This window comes from Mytilus galloprovincialis, chromosome 2 (assembly GCF_965363235.1).
Source record: "Mytilus galloprovincialis chromosome 2, xbMytGall1.hap1.1, whole genome shotgun sequence".
Classification (NCBI taxonomy): Eukaryota; Metazoa; Mollusca; class Bivalvia; order Mytilida; family Mytilidae; genus Mytilus; species Mytilus galloprovincialis.
Window position 1 is genome coordinate 44,684,692 of NC_134839.1, and position 20,315 is coordinate 44,705,006.

Here is a 20,315-nt window from a genome sequence, read left to right on the forward strand (position 1 = left end):
ACAACACTGCAGAATTAAACTTTTCAATTTAAATAAATAAATACTTTGAATAGTAGGAATTCAAAATAATGATGAAAAGAAACAACTTGTTTATGCCATTTCTATTTTGGTGTGGAAATGGAGATTGAAATATTAGTAGAAACAAAAAATGTAAAGCATAATAAGTGCATTAATTGTCTAACGCTTATACACAACATCCATATATAATGGCACAAATAAAACTATGACACTTTCCTGCTAAGGTTCAAAGGCACTAACTGTGCGACAAGTAAAAAGAACATTAATATTTATAAAATATTACTTAACTTCAATTAAAACAACTTCCAATCTTGTTTTTTACCCCAGCACTTAATTTCATACTTTCCCTTGACTATCCAATTTAGTACATATTCACAACTGAATTAAGAGTATAATTGGTCAATTGATATTTTATTTTTGCTAACAACTTGTTCCATAGGTGTCTGTAAAAAGCAGCTCATTAACTAAGTAATTTGTTATGTAAATTTAAATTTTGACAATGTTTTACCTTATTTTTAGATAATACAGGAAAACTAAATATGAATATAAGGTATTTTAAAAAGACTCTTGACTCCAGAATGAAGCAAATTAAATAAGGACTGTTCGCTGATCTTTTATCCACTTTTTAACTTGTTCATCTTACACTGATTATAGAATCTTTAGGTTTAAATAAATTAAGATGCTTGAAGACCTCTTGATTTGTTATGTAAAAAAAACTTGCATATATATGATTGAAATATGGGTACATAAAAATTATTTCATTTAAGATAGAAGCTGGATTCATCAGTACATATTTTACTTTTATTTCAGCAAATTAAAGAAGAGATTCAAAAGTAGAATATAGGATGAAATTATCATGTTATATAAGTATAATATGTTGCAAATAAATTACCATATTGTAAGATATACACTATATCTGACATTGCACTACTCTTGATTGAGAAAATTTTAGAGGGTTATAAAATTGTGATAAACAAGAATGTGTCCACAGTACACGGATGCCCCACTCGCACTATCATTTTCTATGTTTAAAGGACTGTGAAATTGGAATAAATTCTCTAATTTGGCATTAAAATTAGAATGATCTTATCAAAGGGAACATGTATACTAAGTTTCAAGTTGATTGGACTTCTACTTTATCAAAAACTACCTTGACCAAACACTTTAACCTGAAATTTGCACTATCATTTTCTATGTTCAGTGAACCGTAAAATTGGGGTCAAAACTCTAATTTGGCATTTAAATTAGAAAGATCATATCATAGGGCACATGTATACTAAGTTTCAAGTTGATTGGACTTCAACTTCATCAAAAACTACCTTGACCAAAAACTTTAACCTGAAGCCAAAAACTTTAACCTGAAATTTGCACTATCATTTTCTATGTTCAGTGAACCGTAAAATTGGGGTCAAAACTCTAATTTGGCATTTAAATTAGAAAGATCATATCATAGGGCACATGTATACTAAGTTTCAAGTTGATTGGACTTCAACTTCATCAAAAACTACCTTGACCAAAAACTTTAACCTGAAGCCAAAAACTTTAACCTGAAATTTGCACTATCATTTTCTATGTTCAGTGAACCGTAAAATTGGGGTCAAAACTCTAATTTGGAATTAAAATTAGAAAGATCATATCGTACAGAACATATATACTAAGTTTCAAGTTGATTAGACTCCAACTTCATCAAAAACTACCTCGACCAAAAACTTTAACCTGAAGCGGGACAGACGGACGAACGGACGAACGAACAGACGGACGAACGGACGCACAGACCAGAAAACATAATGCCCATAAATGGGGCATAAAAAATCAAAAAATAATATTCCTATAATCTTATATAACTCAGCAGAATATAAATACTACATCTACATACTGGAAGACTAGATATATATAAAACATATAAATATACAATTGGATTACTTATCATAGTAAAGGATTTACAGTTAAAAATATTTTACTAGAAACTTTGTTCACTTTGTTTAAAAATAATTCAACATTACTGAACACAGCACTGTTGTGGTAAAACTTTATACATATCTAACACACATTATTTTTATCAGACAACCTTAACAAGTTTTATAGGTTTTACCTGGATAAGAAACAAAAAAATAATTTGGAAACATTTCATATTTCAAAGCATTAGTTAATAATTATTATATAACAATTTTCAAAATTTTAATATATAAAATCTTCATGTGAATCACCAAAATAGTCCATAAGTGTGATTAAGGATGTTTGCTCCTCTACTTTTTGAATTGTTGCCAGATTTTCGGAATCCTCTGATTTTATCAATGTATTATCATTAAAAAAATTGGCCCACTAACCCCTACTTTTCTTTTCATATTTTTATTGCATATTATTTAAAAAGCCATATTTCAAAATCTTATGAAATCCTTGTTATTTTTTCATAGTTTTTTAAACAAAAAAGGTGCCAATGTTGAGTGAAAGAAAAATCTAGAGAGAATTATTACCCGCCGAATTTTCAACGGCTTATATCTCGAAAAAGCCATTTTTTTCTGCTTTTTTCTTTATTCATATACTTTCAATTTATAACATTCTTTTAAAACGCTTGTTATTTCTAGACATATACTTTCAATTTATAACATTCTTTTAAAACGCTTGTTATTTCTAGACAGAGTAGCGAACATCCTTAAGGGAATTTTCAGTGTTATTTTGTTTATTATATTATATTGATATTTTGTAAAATATTGTCATGATTGTTGAACTTTTTAAAACAAAAAACATCTACTTTTGTATGCTCTTATATTTTGCTCCTGTTATGATATTGATGGTAGTATTTAAAATGGCTTCCCACAAATCTATCAATGTATAAATTTATAAAATGTCTTCTAAGTTATTAATTCTATTCGGCTTAACATGTTCAGTTCCATAACTTTGCATCAAAATGTTATTATATAGATACCTATATCATGTATATCATATATATAAATACATAATGCTGATAATATTAACATAATAAGCTTAAAGCATTGCATACATATATAAAAAAAAAATCTGCTCACTTAGCAGTATTGTAACTTCAGAAACTATGGCAAGCAGTACCAGTTTCGCAATTATAAAAACTTGCAATTATAATTTCAGCTGTGATCATATGATTTTTCTTAATAAAGATTTTTGCTATCACATATATAAGATTTCCAATTTTCCCCAGTTGTCAGGTTCACAATACTAATAAATGCATGCATCAATTTCTGAATTTACAGTGTTTTAAAAAAATCATCTTTGAATGAACAAAAGTTCCAAAATGTATTCTAGAACTTATGTCTAGCTGTTACAACTGAATGAAAATTACAATCACAGAAACTGCTTACACAACTCAGTATGGCATCAATTCTCACATAACTTTCAACCTTACAAACAAGTGAAAAATAGTGTATTCATCCTGTCTATTTCATGTCTGCATAGTCTTTTTCTCTACTTTCCAGCATATGTTGGATTTTTATATTCTGATGTAGCTGGTTTATATACTGGATTCTCACCCTGTAAATAAAATAATATATTACCCCTATTTTCTATATTTTTATCTGTGACAATGTTTATTAATGGTTCAAGTCCTACAATACAATTTTAAACTACTACTCCTTTGTAACAATCAGGTCAAGTCTAGAACATTATACCAAGATGCTTCAAAGGAGAAGATTTTTTTAAATGTAAAGGCAACAGAAGTCAATTTAAGTAAAGACAAAAGCTGGTATGGCCTTGCTGGATAATTTTTGTCTTTTTTTAAAAAGATTTGGATGAAATATATGTATTAACATATTCCAAAATGCTAAATTACTATGAAACCCAATCTTTTATGTACATGTACTGACTTAAAAGCTGTTTCTTAGAGTGTGAGTTGTTAGGTTTTACACTTTGCAAATTTTTTTGTCAGACAAATGTTTTATTATATTTTTCATATTTTTTATATTTCTAATTTCAGTAAGATAAGGTAGTTTGACCTATTTAAATTCTTCAATGAATTAACATGAAAGTATTCCAGAAATAATTTGGCAATCTATAAGTAACCCAACAAGCATTTGAATACTTGAAAGATTGGTTACAATATAGTTTTCGACATCTTAACCAATTAAAATATGTATCCAACTTACGGTGTCCCATTTGGCATCTTTAGTCTCCTTTTCAAATCGAGCCAATTCTCTCCTGTCATTGATTGTAGTGACCAATTTCCATATGAGTAGAAGTGCAAGACCAACTAGAACAATGCCAATCACCACACCCAAAACTATGGCTAAAACATTCACTTTGGTTGGACATTCTGTAAAATATGTACACAATATTGTTTTCTTAATTTCAATTGTTGGCTTCATATATAAGTTTTTAAAAAGTTTCCAAGAAACTATGTGTTCAACAATGACTGTGTATAGTTCAGTGTGCATTATATGACTTAGTACTGATGACTGTGTATAGATCAATGTACATTATGTGATATTGTACTGATGACTGTGTATTGTTAAAGTACATTATGTAATATAGTATTGTTGTCTGTGCATAGATCAGTGTAAATTTGACATGGTACTGTTGACTGTATAGTTCAAAGTATATAATTTGATGTAGTACTGTTGGATGTGTCAATGTACTCTCACCACACTCTAATTGAATTTTTATCCTTATTTGCAAATAAGATATATTCCCTTTTATCTTATAAGAATTTCAAACTTCAGTCTTGAAGAAATATGTTAATAAATGTGTGCCCATCTTCTTTTCCTTCTAAACCTTAGTTCATTTATTTCTGCCCTCCAGTCACATTATAGCATAAAAGAATTACTACAGTGCTTTCTGATGGACACACTATATATTTTCTAATATTTTAAGACAACTGACCTTTAGTTTCCTGTGCAATGATCTTCAATTCATTATTACCATCGTAGTCATATGTGAAATAAAATATACAATCGTCTTCATCCTTAAACTCACAGGTGTTGAAACCCTCTGAAAACAAGAGAATGCATGCATGTGAAATATTACACTTATATTTTGCTTACTTTTTGGTATGTAAAACTAGAAAACTAATAACATTACATTATTGTCCTTCCCTACGCCTTTATCACCCTGTTCTGTCGCTCAGTAATTCTCGTATCAAGACTTCAAGATGAGACCAGGCATTATCAGCGTCGTCACAATGTGAGAGGAGAAGTTATCAGTGACATCACAATGCAAGGGGACACGTTATCAGGCTTCCTTTCGTCAAGCGTAAAACTGTCTTAGGGAGAGGGAAAAAGACCAGTAATAGAACGGTAAACAGATAATCAGGTTTTCTTCATATAGATATAGTAAAATAACAGCTGCTCAACACAATGTGTCTCACGGCTGATATTTTACCATATCAATGTGTAGAAAACCCAATTATCTAAACTTATCACACTCAAACAATACTTTGCAGAAATATAGAAATGAAAGTCCCATGAATTTACTTTCTATATTCTACTCTTTAAGATTTGTAACAACTGGATATACAAAAACTAACAGCCATTTACAAAAGTTCTGTTTTCAGCTGAAATTTGTGAAATGTATACTTGTGAATTTCTAACAGTTGATTAAACTTTTGTCTGTGATTGTAGACGCGAAAAACTCAAAGCAATATCTGAAAAAAATTCTGGACAATAGCAGTGTCTTCCCTAGAAAATTCTTGATGCATGGTGGGTCTAAGGTGAATTTGCAACGCGGAGCGCAGCATTGTTTTGTAGAATTATTTTTATTACACTAGTGAAATGAATTGTACATGTCAGTTTAAAAACTTCACATAAATCTGCAATACAGTCAGGAACAATACTTAACATTTTCTCCCAAGGCCAGCCAAAAGTTTTTTCAAGGGCCCTGTGGAATTTTTTTAGGCTCTACCAGGTTTGTTTTTACTACAGGTACATACTTATTAATAGTCTGGAATGTTCTTATATAAAAGCCAAAAATATATGTTTGAAATACCTTATATAGATGTAGCTTGTTTCTGATTATGATGGAAATAATAAAATAATTAAAAAAACACATGAGTTTTTCAGAATTAAAATCCATTTATCCATGTATTTTCAGACTGGTTAACTTTATATATTTGTAATATTATTAAAAAAGGGGGTTTCCCGAATTTTCCCGCCACAAAGCACATGGTTTTTAACTATTGTAAACAAAGCCTTCAATTTGTGATCATGGATTACAGCTTTAATTAATTTAATTTGGATATAGATATTCAACTTAAGGTACAGTCAAGCAATGTTTTTACTTTCTTCTGGATTAAAACTAGTTTGAAAGATCAGTTTGAAAAATAAAATAATTTTTGACATCAAAATAAGACGATCTGAATTGTGAATATTCAGTGACCCATAAATTTTTTGAACTCTGCTACAGAGGTCAAAGTTACATAATGTTTCAACCCAATGATCCGTATTCTCTACAGGTTACAACACCAACTGCGTTTGATATAAATATTTCGATGTCAGACTTATGATTTCAAAACGTTAAATTTATACTGAAAAAGGTTTACTTTTTATTTTTCACGGAAGGATATTTGGAAGCTGTATCAGGCTATAATATTTATCATTAAAACAATTTGAACTCCCGATTTCTATTATGCAATCGAAGTCTTGAATGTTGTTCTATCTAATCAACGTGGTTGTAAAATCAGAGTGTGCATCTAATTATGATCAATTATCAGTCCAGTGAGTTTGAAACACCTGTAGAGTTTTATCACTTGTCACTTCATATTATAAGATAATAAAAATTTCACACATAGCGGGATGCATAGCTGGTATGATAAACGCATGGCGGCCGAAATTTTATGTATAGCGGTACCGCAATGCATGAATAGCCTAGGGAAAACACTGAATAGTCTCAGTACATGGAAAGTTATAATAAACTAAAACCTAACAACAAACGACTACAGACACTGATATGTCTCACCTGCTCACTTATTATGATTAAATTCATGTTAAAATTCTTTCATATGCAGGGTTTACTACAAGTATAATATAAACTTAACATTATCATTGATTGAAGTAAATGAAGTCAATGTCATATGAACCCTGGAAGATTGACTTATGCACCTTACAACCATATCATACACCACATATTGTAAACCTGTAGTATCTGAGAAACAGACATAACTACAAAAACTTAACAGGGAGTAATTAACCACATGATAATGAGGTAAAGGTTGGATGAACCTTGCCTGATAACATGTACATCATGCAATCATTCCATACACCAAATAAAACTGATCTATGGTATGAAGTATCTGAGATACAAACTTGACCACAAAATTTAACCTTGATCGCTGATCCATAAAATTAGGAAGGTTAGACAAAAATGTCTAAATCATTTCAATGACAAACAAACGGGCTTCTGTGGCAATAACTAACATTACTACAAGTAAGGAGAACAAATGAATTAAACTTTTGACACAGAGATGTCTCTCTCCTATATATAATTTTGACAGTAAAATGCAAAAGTTGAATTAAAATAGCAATACAGTCAGACCTTGTGTCAAAGATGAAGGGATTAGACCAAAGTATCCAACTCATCCTAGATTTGACACATACGAGGTCCAGTATGTCGTCATAAATTTGGAATGCATGAAATACGTATGAGATTTGCATAAACTAGATACTTTGAACATCGTGCCTTTTTTCAATATACACTTTAAGATTGTGTATTCAATCTCCATTTTTTGTTCTTCATAATAATTAAACACACAAGTACAGATACAAATAAAATCAACTTCCTACACAAATATTTACAAATGCTCATCACTATAAATCATGAACCTCACTGAAAGAAATGAGGTCTGAAGGTCTCTGATGAGGTCCTCTGCTTTACATTAAATAATCATGAATTTATCATAATGCCAATGATACCTCCAACACTTGGCAACTGCATACCAAAGATTCCCTTTTTTACACGGTCTAGTCAACACAAATATATGTGTCACATCTATCCTTGATTTGACACACAGTGGTTACTCCTATACATGCATACATGTACATGTATAAATGTAGGAAAATAATATATACCTGGTAAAGAAGGTTTCTTTATAATGTTACGATCCCTACAATTTTCTTCACAGCTATCCTTAAATTCACCAGTATGATGGATCAAACACTGTACACATGCTTTGTTCTGTCGACAAACCATTTTACAGTCCTGGAAAAACAAGCATTCTGAAAGTGTAACATGGCAATACATAGTCCCCTCCCCTGGAACAAAATATTTACTTGATCCTGAACTTGTCATTGTGTATACTATATAACAAATATGAAGTCATTTTCATCAAGCATGACAAAAAAAGTGTGGAAAATTGATTATTTAAGTGAATTTTCTAAGTTCAAGGACCATAACTCTGCACAAAATTATCAGACCTAAAAAAAATTGAACTTAGTCTGTAACTTGTCATGATTAAACCAAAAACCAAATCTTGAAGCATGACAGAAAAAAAGTGTGGAAAACTGACTATTTGAGTGATGTTCAATGACCATAACTCTGAACTATAAAAGTCAGCTATATTAGTTCCCTACTGATGATGTCCAAAACGACTTTGGGTCTGTCTGACTGACTGTCTGTTGTGCGTCCATCAGTATGTTGGACAGTCCTTCCGTCAGTTTGCAGTCATTCAGTCCCTCTTTTCAATTTCAAGTTCAAATTTATTTCCTGGTCTGATAATTTTGTAACTGACTATGCTCCCTCTGATTCTCAGCCCTGAATATGTGTAAGTTTCTATTTCATATATATATGTATATATATATATAAAACGTCTGAATAATAGTCAACGATTTCTCCCACGAGGGCGCTGGATCGTTACAATTAACGATACATGTACACAATAAAATAAATTATATAAACGCCTAAATACTGTACATAACAACACCAATAATATAAAAAGGAACTATAAATGTAATTATTTATAAATATTTCGGATAACAGATATCCTTCGTCAGTCAGATTCTGATGTTAAATGAATCATCTTTAAGTCTTCTTAGATTAAACTTTTGCTAAATCTTGAAATTTATACAATAAAAAGGCAAACCGAACATCAGTTAAGACGCTTGCACCATTCTAAAAATTTGTTGAACATGACATAGGTTATATGACTAATTACATCAGAGAGTTCAAATATATGCTTTAAATAAAAATAATAATGTGCGATATGAACTAGCACAATTCTAAAGCTTTAACGGTGTCGATAATTATGATGTTAAAAGAAAGATTGCGTCAATAAGAATTCCAAATAAACAGCATTGAACGGTCTAAATTTCTAAATATTTCAGATTTGACAACGGTAGTGTAGTTACATTAGAGTCTGCAAAGTTTAAAACAAACGGCCGTTAAAATATAATAATAAATTTTGACTAAAGTAAACTAGTTGAACGTGGCTTGGTACTTATACATCCCTCAAAAAATTAAGCAATTTAAATTGTTATATACATCAGATTTATTTTAGAGATGAGTAAGGTAAAGAAATAGAAACGGAGACTGTAATAATAAGTAATATAACCCAGATGTGAAGCACTGCGAGGTGTCGAACTACATCTTTTCATTTATCCCATTTGGTGCCAAAGTTGTTAATTTTCTTATCAAAAATCTTTCCCGAGTAAGTCTATCCTCCCTAGACCAAGCAGAGTTGTGGTCAATGATAGTAATGGTCAGTCGATTGAGATCTGCCTTAGTGTGGCCAGGGGATCTCAAATGTCGACTAAGAGGGAGGTCTGGCTTGCATTGGTAGTCAAGAACTTTTCGGTCACCTAAAACATCGGGGCTACAAAGGGAAAGATATTGATAAAGGTTTTTCTCGTGCTAGCAACATCAGCCGAGATGAACTTTTACAATATAAAGTCAAAAAGGTCAACAGGAGGGTGCCTTTTGTGTTGACTTACCATCCAAAATTTGACAACTTATCTCACCTTATCCGCGAAAGTTGGAAAGATATCGAAACACATCCTAAACTATCCAAGATCTTTCCCGAGCCACCTGTACTGGCTTTCCGTAGGCCCAAAAGCCTTAAAGACTTGCTGGTAAGAGCTGAGTTATCCTCTCAAGCAGGCTCTTCGTCAGTGGGCTCTTGTAAGGGTTCTGGAAACAAACGATGTCTGACTTGCAAACAAATACTGAATACCCAGACTTTTAACAGTCACTCCACTGGTACAGAATACACCAGATTTTGCAATGTTAATTGCAAGACTACAAATGTTGTGTATCTCCTACAGTGTAAATGTGGTAAACAGTATGTTGGCGAGTCAGAACAGCCGTTTCACAAACGAATGAACGGTCATCGTAGCGACTACCAATGCAAGCCAGACCTCCCTCTTAGTCGACATTTGAGATCCCCTGGCCACACTAAGGCAGATCTCAATCGACTGACCATTACTATCATTGACCACAACTCTGCTTGGTCTAGGGAGGATAGACTTACTCGGGAAAGATTTTGGATAAGAAAATTAACAACTTTGGCACCAAATGGGATAAATGAAAAGATGTAGTTCGACACCTCGCAGTGCTTCACATCTGGGTTATATTACTTATTATTACAGTCTCCGTTTCTATTACTTTACCTTACTCATCTCTAAAATAAATCTGTTGTATATAACAATTTAAATTGCTTAATTTTTTGAGGGATGTATAAGTACCAAGCCACGTTCAACTAGTTTACTTTAGTCAAAATTTATTATTATATTTTAACGGCCGTTTGTTTTAAACATCGCAGACTCTAATGTAACTACACTACCGTTGTCAAATCTGAAATATTTAGAAATTTAGACCGTTCAATGCTGTTTATTTGGAATTCTTATTGACGCAATCTTTCTTGTAACATCATAATTATCGCCACCGTTAAAGCTTTAGAATTGTGCTAGTTCATATCGCACATTATTATTTTTATTAAAAGCATATATTTGAACTCTCTGATGTAATTAGTCATATAACCTATGTCATGTTCAACAAATTTTTAGAATGGTGCAAGTGTCTTAACTGATGTTCGGTTTGCCTTTTTTATTGTATAAATTTCAAGATTTAGCAAAAGTTTAATCTAAGAAGACTTAAAGATGATTCATTTAACATCAGAATCTGACTGACGAAGGATATCTGTTATCCGAAATATTTATAAATAATTACATTTATAGTTCCTTTTTATGTTATTGGTGTTGTTATGTACACTTTTTAGGCGTTTATATATATATATATATATATATATTATATTTGGTATAGTCGATGCACAAAGTGCTCTTTTTGTAAAAAAAAATACCATGCCCTTATTCAGTGCTAGAAAAAACACTATCTTTGCCTTTGAAAAAATCTGAAGCATAACCCCAACTTCAGTTCTACTTCATAGTTTAATTAAGACATTATAAGTAATAAGCTGGACACAGCCTTGTATATTTGGATGTAAAACATTCACAATGTATATTTAAACTAAGTTGAGACTTTTGACTGTTCAAAATTTCTTACAAAATACTTTCTGGTTGGCTTCAGTAGTACTTTTAGTAATATCCTACAAGGGATTTAATGTTATGAGTCAGCCAGACATACAGAGATTGATGTATCCCCCCTAATTTTGTTCACAGGAGGAATAATATATACCTTACAATCCTCACACGTGGTGCCTTGGTATTTTGATTTTTCTGTACACATACATCTATTGCATTCACATTTACCTCTTTCTGGACCACCACATAAAGTTTTCTGTAATAAATGACACATGCTGATTACAAAATATAAATCATAAAAATTAAAGTATAACAGGTTTTTTTTTCTATCCTTCAATAGTCATGTGTTCAAGACCATGTACTCATGTGGTCGGACTATGTTTATCGTCTGGGTAATTAATACAATGAATGTTTAGCAGTACTGCCCAAGGCATGACCCTTCATGATATCATAAATAAAGGGTTTCTAAAGATGTATTTTGACTTACAATTTTGTAATCATTCTTACATGATTAATGAAGTAAAATGAATTTTACTCACAAAAAATCACTAGTTAAATGTATAGATGAAGATTTTTGCATGGTCTTAATTAATTTCTCATTACAAAACACAATATGTCAACTTTTAAAATAACAATATGAATTGTTAAGCAAGAAGTCAACTGGTTTATTATAAATTGGGGCATTGAACCCTCTTTTTTTTATTTTGGTGTTTCAATTTGTTTTTTTTTTAAATAAAAATTACTAGAACGTTTCAAATTATCTTTAGTTATTTAATATGTTCATGCTCCTCCTTCTATAATTTACAATTGCAGTAGTTTAAATGTGCTGCATGTCTATTCTATGTAGAAACCACTGTTATTGTAAAAGAGTATGAACACATCAGTTAAGGATGTCGCTTGTCATGTTTTGGAATTTTTGTCAGATTTTCAGAATCCTCTGGTTTTATCCATTCAAATGCCTTAAAAAATTTTGCCCATTGAGTCCCATTTTTCTTTTTATAAATCTTTTGCATGTATAATTATAAGCCATTTGTAAAAGTCTTATAAAACCTTATTTATTTTCTAATAGTTTTTGAGAACTTTAACTTGTTAATGATAAAGCTATGAAAAATCAAGAGAGAACATTTTCCCGCCAATATTTCAATGGCTAATATCTCAAACAAGCACATTGACCTCTATATATTTTTTTTTTTATTTCTTAATTAATCCCCTACTAATTTTATTCTAGTTTTATGTAAAGCTTTTTATTTTGAAAATGAGCAGCTAACTTCCTTATGTGAAAAATTAGTGAAAATTAGAAAAATTAAGGAAAAATCTAATGTCCACATTGCGAAAAAAGAAAGAAAAAATGGCCATGCCCCAAACACCTGGGGTATCAAGTAGAGACGAATCTGTCCACAAGATAAAAGTCCTTAAATTTGTCTCTAGATAGCAAAGGCAAAACAAAACTAGAGGCTCTAAAGAGCCTGTGTCGCTCACCTTGGTCTATGTGAATATTAAAGGAAGCAGATGGATTCATGACAAAATTGTGTTTTGGTGATGGTGATGTGTTTGTACATCTTACTTTACTGAACATTCTTGCTGCTTAAAATTATCTCTATCTATAATGAACTTGGCCCATTAGTTTCAGTGGAAAATGTTAGTAAAAATTTACAAATTTTATGAAAATTGTTAAAAATTGACTATAAAGAACAATAACTCCTAAGGGGGTCAATTGACCATTTCGGTCATGTTGACTTATTTGTAAATCTTACTTTGCTGAACATTATTGTTGTTTACAGTTTATCTCTATCAATAATAATATTCAAGATAATGACCAAAAACAGCAAAATTTCCTTAAAACTAACAATTCAGGGTCAGCAACCCAACAAAGTGTTGTCAGATTCTTCTAAAAATTTCAGAGCAGATAAATGTTGACCTGATAAACAATTTTACCCCTGTCAGATTTGCTCTAAATGCTTTGGGTTTTGAGTTATAAGCCAAAAACTGCATTTTACCCCATGTTCTATTTTTAGCCATGGCGGCCATCTTGGTTGGATGGCCGGGTCACCGGACACATTTTTCAAACTACTAACCCAAAAGATGATTGTGGCCAAGTTTGGATTAATTTGGCCAAGTAGTTTCAGAGGAGAAGATTTTTGTAAAAGATTACTAAGATTTACGAAAAATGGTTAAAAATTGACTATAAAGGGCAATAACTCCTAAAGGGGACAACTGACCATTCCAGTCATGTTGACTTATTTGTAAATCTTACTTTGCTAAACATTATTGCTGTTTATAGTTTATCTCTATCAATAATAATATTCAAGATAATAACCAAAAAGAGCAAAATTTCCTTAAAATTACTAATTCAGGGTCAGCAACCCAACAACGGGTTGTCCGATTCATCTGAAAATTTCAGAGCAGATAGATCTTGAATTGACAAACAATTTTACCCCCATGTCAGATTTGCTCTAAATGCTTTGGGTTTTGAGTTATAAGCCAAAAACTGCATTTTACCCCATGTTCTTTTTTTAGCCATGCGGCCATCTTGGTTTGATGGCCCGGTCACCGGACACATTTTTCAAACTACTAACCCAAAAGATGATTGTGGCCTAGTTTGGATTAATTTGGCCCAGTAGCTTCAGAGGAGAAGATTTTTGTAAAATATTACTAAGATTTACGAAAAATGGTTAAAAATTGACTATAAAGGGCAATAACTCCTAAAGGGGTCAACTGACCATTTCAGTCATGTTGACTTATTTGTAAATCTTACTTTGCTGAACATTATTGCTGTTTACAGTTTATCTCTATCTATAATAGTATTCAAGATAATAACCAAAAACAGCAAAATTTCCTTTAAATTACTGATTCAGGGGCAGCAACCCAACAACGGGTTATCCGATTCATCTGAAAATTTCAGGGCAGATAGATCTTCACCTGTTTAACAATTCTACCCCATGTCAGATTTGCTCTAAATGCTTTGGTTTTTGAGTTATAAGCCAAAAACTGCATTTTACCCCTATGTTCTATTTTTAGCCATGGCTGCCATCTTGGATGGTTGGCCGGGTCACTGGACACATTTTTTAAACTAGATACCCAATGATGATTGTGGCCAAATTTGGTTTAATTTGGCCCAGTAGTTTCAGAGGAGAAGATTTTTGTAAAAGTTAACGACGACGACGGACGCCGGACGCCAAGTGATGAGAAAAGCTCATTTGGCCTTTTAGGCCAGGTGAGCTAAAAATATCTACATGTACATCTTTACATAATCATAATTTAATCTCAGGACAAAGGAGTAGGGGCATTAAGGCCCTTATTTGGCCCAAATATTACTGAAATTTTAATGTTATCATACATATACATTTGTACTTGAATTTGCCCTGACAAAACTAAGGTATAAGGTATTCAGAAAATATAAACAAATGCCACATTTAACGAGATACCATGGCAACAAATCATGACCAAACATGAAAGTTTTGTCAAATATCCTGATTTTCCTTATTTTTCATCAAATTTTAAGTATATTTTAGATTGGCAAAGTATGTGCGCACCCAAGAAACAACTTTATATTTGGTGGGATTATGCCAATAGTTAAGATTCTTTAAAATTATTTTGTTGTTTCTTGGCTGCGCAGAATGTTTCCACAATGGAAAGAACCATGGAAAATTGAATAAATTCTGTATTTTTCATCGTTTTCATGAAAACGGTATACATAATGACGCATTTGTGACATCATCAGATAACATACTTTATGTTTTTAATTTATTTTTTTTCACCTTATGCATTTCCAAACATTATGTGTGAATTTGAAATAGTTGTCAATCATTTCATATAATTGGTCCAAAACCGGGCCTTAATGCCCTACTCCTTTGAAGTCTTCCACATGTACTAGTATAATCAAACATGTTTAACCCCGCAGCATTTTTGCGCCTGTCCCAAGTCAGGAGCCTCTGGCCTTTGTTAGTCTTGTATTATTTTAACTTTTAGTTTCTTGTGTACAATTTGGAGTTTAGTATGGTGTTCATTATCACTGAACCAGTATATATTTGTTTAGGGGCCAGCTGAAGGACGCCTCCGGGTGCGAGAATTTCTCGTTGCATTGAAGACCTGTTGGTGACCTTCTGCTGTTGTCTGCTCTATAGTCGGGTTGTTCTCTCTTTGGCCCATTCCCCATTTCCATTCTCAATTTTATTTAAATGCCATTAACCAACAAATTGAAATTTATCTTCTACACTATGTTAATTTTACATTTGCATGATTTGGTTTGACTTAAATTGGTGAAAATAACACTAATCAGTGTCTTCTCAAATCCTGATAAATTCATGTGGTAACAGTAAAAAGAAACCTGCAAACAAGTTAAACCCCTTTGTATTTTTTAAGTACTCAAAATACCGTTGACATATTGCTTAACTAATTTAACTAATAAAAATCATTGGGATGTACTGTTGTGATTTTAAGTGTCGGGCAATAAATAATAGTACATTGTAATCCTGATTAAAAATCAATCACAGCAATTTAAGACAAATACAGTTCTACAGATAAATATGTCCATGAACTGTCCTTCTAGTAAATACTCATTTAACTAGAGGCTCTAAAGAGCCTGTGTCGCTCACCTTGGTCTTTGTGAATATTAAAGGAAGCAGATGGATTCATGACAAAATTGTGTTTTGGTGATGGTGATGTGTTTGTACATCTTACTTTACTGAACATTCTTGCTGCTTAAAATTATCTCTATCTATAATGAACTTGGCCCATTAGTTTCAGTGGAAAATGTTAGTAAAAATTTACAAATTTTATGAAAATTGTTAAAAATTGACTATAAAGAACAATAACTCCTAAGGGGGTCAATTGACCATTTCGGTCATGTTGACTAATTTGTAAATCTTACTTTGCTGAACATTATTGTTGTTTACAGTTTATCTCTATCAATAATAATATTCAAGATAATGACCAAAAACAGCAAAATTTCCTTAAAACTAACAATTCAGGGTCAGCAACCCAACAACGGGTTGTCCGATTCATCTAAAAATTTCAGAGCAGATAAATGTTGACTTGATAAACATTTTACCCCATGTCAGATTTGCTCTAAATGCTTTGGGTTTTGAGTAATAAGCCAAAAACTGCATTTTACCCCATGTTCTATTTTTAGCCATGGCGGCCATCTTGGTTGGATGGCCGGGTCACCGGACACATTTTTCAAACTACTAACCCAAAAGATGATTGTGACCAAGTTTGGATTAATTTGGCCCAGTAGTTTCAGAGGAGAAGATTTTTGTAAAAGATTACTAAGATTTACGAAAAATGGTTAAAAATTGACTATAAAGGGCAATAACTCCTAAAGGGGTCAACTGACCATTTCAGTCATGTTGACTTATTTTTAAATCTTACTTTGGTGAACATTATTGCTGTTTACAGTTTATCTCTGTCTATAATGATATTCATGATAATAACCAAAAAAAGAAAAATTTCCTTAAAATTACTAATTCAGGGCCAGCAACCCAACAACGGGTTGTCCGATTCATCTGAAAATTTAAGGGCAGATAGATCTTGAACTGATAAACAATTTTACCCCTGTCATATTTGTTCTAAATGCTTTGGGTTTTGAGTTATAAGCCAAAAACTGCATTTTACCCCATGTTCTATTTTTAGCCATGGCGGCCATCTTGGTTTGATGGCCGGGTCACCGGACACATATTTCAAACTACTAACCCAAAAGATGATTGTGGCCAAGTTTGGATTAATTTGGCCCAGTAGTTTCAGAGGAGAAGATTTTTGTAAAAGATTACTAAGATTTACGAAAAATGGTTAAAAATTGACTATAAAGGGCAATAACTCCTAAAGGGGTCAACTGACCATTTCGGTCATGTTGACTTATTTGTTAATCTTACTTTGCTTAACATTATTGCTGTTTACAGTTTATCTCTATCTATAATAATGTTCAAGATAATAACCAAGAACAGCAAAATTTCCTTAAAATTACCAATTCAGGGGCAGCAACCCAACATCAGGTTGTCCGATTCATCTGAAAATTTCAGGGCAGATAGATCTTGACCCTATAAACAATTTTACCCCCATGTCAGATTTGCTCTAAATGCTTTAGTTTTTGAGTTATAAGCCAAAAACTGCATTTTACCCCTATGTTCTATTTTTAGCCGTGGTGGCCATCTTGGTTAGTTGGCCGGGTCACCGGACACATTTTTTAAACTAGATACCCCAATGATGATTGTGGCCAAGTTTGGTTTAATTTGGCCCAGTAGTTTCAGAGGAGAAGATTTTTCTAAAAGATAACTAAGATTTACGAAAAATGGTTAAAAATTGACTATAAAGGGCAATAACTCCTAAAGGGGTCAACTGACCATTTGGGTCAGGTTGACTTATTTGTAAATCTTACTTTGCTGAACATTATTGCTGTTTACAGTTTATCTCTATCTATAATAATATTCAAGATAATAACCAAAAACAGTAAAATTTCCTTAAAATTACCAATTGAGGGGCAGCAACCCAACAACGGGTTGTCCGATTCATCTGAAAATTTCAGGGCAGATAGATCTTGACCTGATGAACAATTTTACCCCATGTCAGATTTGCTCTAAATGCTTTGGTTTTTGAGTTATAAGCCAAAAACTGCATTTTACCCCTATGTTCTATTTTAAGCCATGGCGGCCATCTTGGTTGGTTGACCGGGTCACCAGACACATTTTTTAAACTAGATACCCCAATGATGATTGTGGCCAAGTTTGGTTAAATTTGGCCCAGTAGTTTCAGAGGAGAAGATTTTTGTAAAAGTTAACGACGCCAGACGACGACGGACGACGGACGACAGACGACGGACGACGGACGCCGGACGCCAAGTGCTGAGAAAAGCTCACTTGGCCCTTTGGGCCAGGTGAGCTAAAAAGAAACCGTATTAGCCTTACCCCATCAGAAGAAATACATGAATCATTTCTGGTAGAACAGCCACAGTTTTCCCCTGTAAAATTAGATGTACAGGAACAGTTTCCACATCTACATGTTCCATGGTCAGGACCTGCAATATACAAGTCATATTCATTCTTAAACAACAAGAATGTGTCAATATTACACGAATGCCAGGGCAGTGTTCTATGATTTTTATACATTTAACTTTCCACAGGAAAGTTGGTATCAAAAATTCACTTTCCAACAAGTTTAATGAACTTTAACTTAATTTTATACTATTCTAAAAATGTTTTCATAACTTTTATTCCTTTTATCACATGTTTATACATGTAGTTAAATTTCAATTATGAACTTGTTATTTCCTTTGAAATTAATTAGTTTGTCTAATACAAACTTGTGCTAGTGTTTGATTTTGAAATTTATTAACTTTAGTTTGACAAATATCTATTTGTGACATAACATACATGCTTGTAATTCAAATGAATTGGCACAAAAAAGTGTCAACATTACAAACAGAATATCAACAATTTTAGATATAAATATTAAATCTTTAAACTGTTTGCATTCCAGTTATTAGTTGTTTGCCTCTAGATCAGATGGATGCTTGAAATTGCTGATTTCCCTTGTTAAGCTAGCAACCATGTTTAAGACTGTGATCACAAAACATGTGCTCACCTTTCTTTACCCTAGACTTTCATAGCCCTGCATGATTTACACCAACAACAAGGATCTTGCTTTGAGACTTTGTTTGAAATAAAAGAATACAACTGTTTCATCAACCGTTTGATCTGCATGAATAGGAAGTTTCTGTAATTTAATTTTACTTGCCTAAGGACAACAAAGGTTTGAATTTCCACTTTCCCGTTACCTAAATCAACTTGCCACAGATGACAGGACATGGGAATTCTAGAACACTGTGCCCTTCTTGCATTATCAATTTCTGTGTTCAGTGGACAGTGAAATTGGGGTCAAAACTCTAATTTTGGCATTAAAATATCATATCAAAAGGAAATTTCACTTTGTTATTAAATGAAAGTGAGATTAACTATTCCACTTTTCCAAGCTCCAAGTCATCAAAGAAAGCAGGTTACTTTTATATGCATCAAAAATTTAATTTTCTGTATGGGTATTATTTATTATGAACAAAAAATAAATTGCCTTCCATTTCAACTGTTAAAATGAAAGTGTCTACCCATCTTTATAAACCAGAGATAAAATTTTATTATAGTTAGGATATATACGTAGGACTCAGAGGTGCGATAAGGGTTTGCGCTGAAACTCATTGTTGTGATTAACATGTGATAAAGTCATTGCTGGTAATAATTTCAATAATTTGATTACATAATCATTTTATATAATTAGTCTACTGACCTCCACACAATGCATTATCATAGAAAGGACAACTATAATCATCACACTGACACCATTTTCCACTGTATCTCTCCTCACTGTTCCCTCGTCTTGGTTTGCATTCACAGTTTCCACACACACATTCTCCTCGTCCAGAACATATCAGCTCTTTACCAGGTCTGCAAGACAAAATTATTGACATCTAATTAAAATGCAAAAGAAATAATACCTCCAGATAATTTGATTCTGTAATATTTTTATATCAATTGTATATAATCCTGTATAACCCAGACTACAATTTTATCTTGCCATGTAGGTATATTAACCTAGAAAATATCTATATAGCCTTCAGAATTGAAGTCAGTTTGTTGCATTCATGTAAGAAAAGTTTATCTATTTGGCTCCATACCATTACCTGGTACAAATATAAGCATTACCATAGTTATTGTGACAGTTATTGAAATTTCCTTAATAAAAATTTGAGAAAAATTTAAAGAATAAGAGTCATGTTTTCTATATGTACACTTTGACTTTTTTTCCATTATAATTATTATTTCCATAAAATTTTAAAGAGTTCAGCTTACGCTGACTGTGTTGTGATTGCTGTTTTCTAGAATA

The 20,315-nt window shown here is 32.2% G+C and overlaps 1 protein-coding gene across 3 annotated transcripts in view; it reads right to left on the reverse strand.

Moving 5' to 3' along the window:
• Positions 1 to 3,153: 3,153 nt before the first annotated feature.
• Positions 3,154 to 20,315, reverse strand: part of LOC143063655 (integrin beta-PS-like) — a 60,754-nt gene continuing 43,592 nt past the window's right edge. For all 3 annotated transcript variants that reach the window (XM_076235921.1, XM_076235920.1, XM_076235922.1), the window contains 7 exons: positions 19,719 to 19,876; positions 18,347 to 18,456; positions 11,602 to 11,703; positions 8,046 to 8,175; positions 4,867 to 4,974; positions 4,134 to 4,300; positions 3,154 to 3,522 (listed from right to left, as the gene is read on the reverse strand). In XM_076235921.1, the coding sequence (XP_076092036.1) occupies positions 3,457 to 3,522; positions 4,134 to 4,300; positions 4,867 to 4,974; positions 8,046 to 8,175; positions 11,602 to 11,703; positions 18,347 to 18,456; positions 19,719 to 19,876 (841 nt within the window). In that variant the 3' untranslated portion in view covers positions 3,154 to 3,456. The remainder of the gene's footprint in view (positions 3,523 to 4,133; positions 4,301 to 4,866; positions 4,975 to 8,045; positions 8,176 to 11,601; positions 11,704 to 18,346; positions 18,457 to 19,718; positions 19,877 to 20,315) is intronic.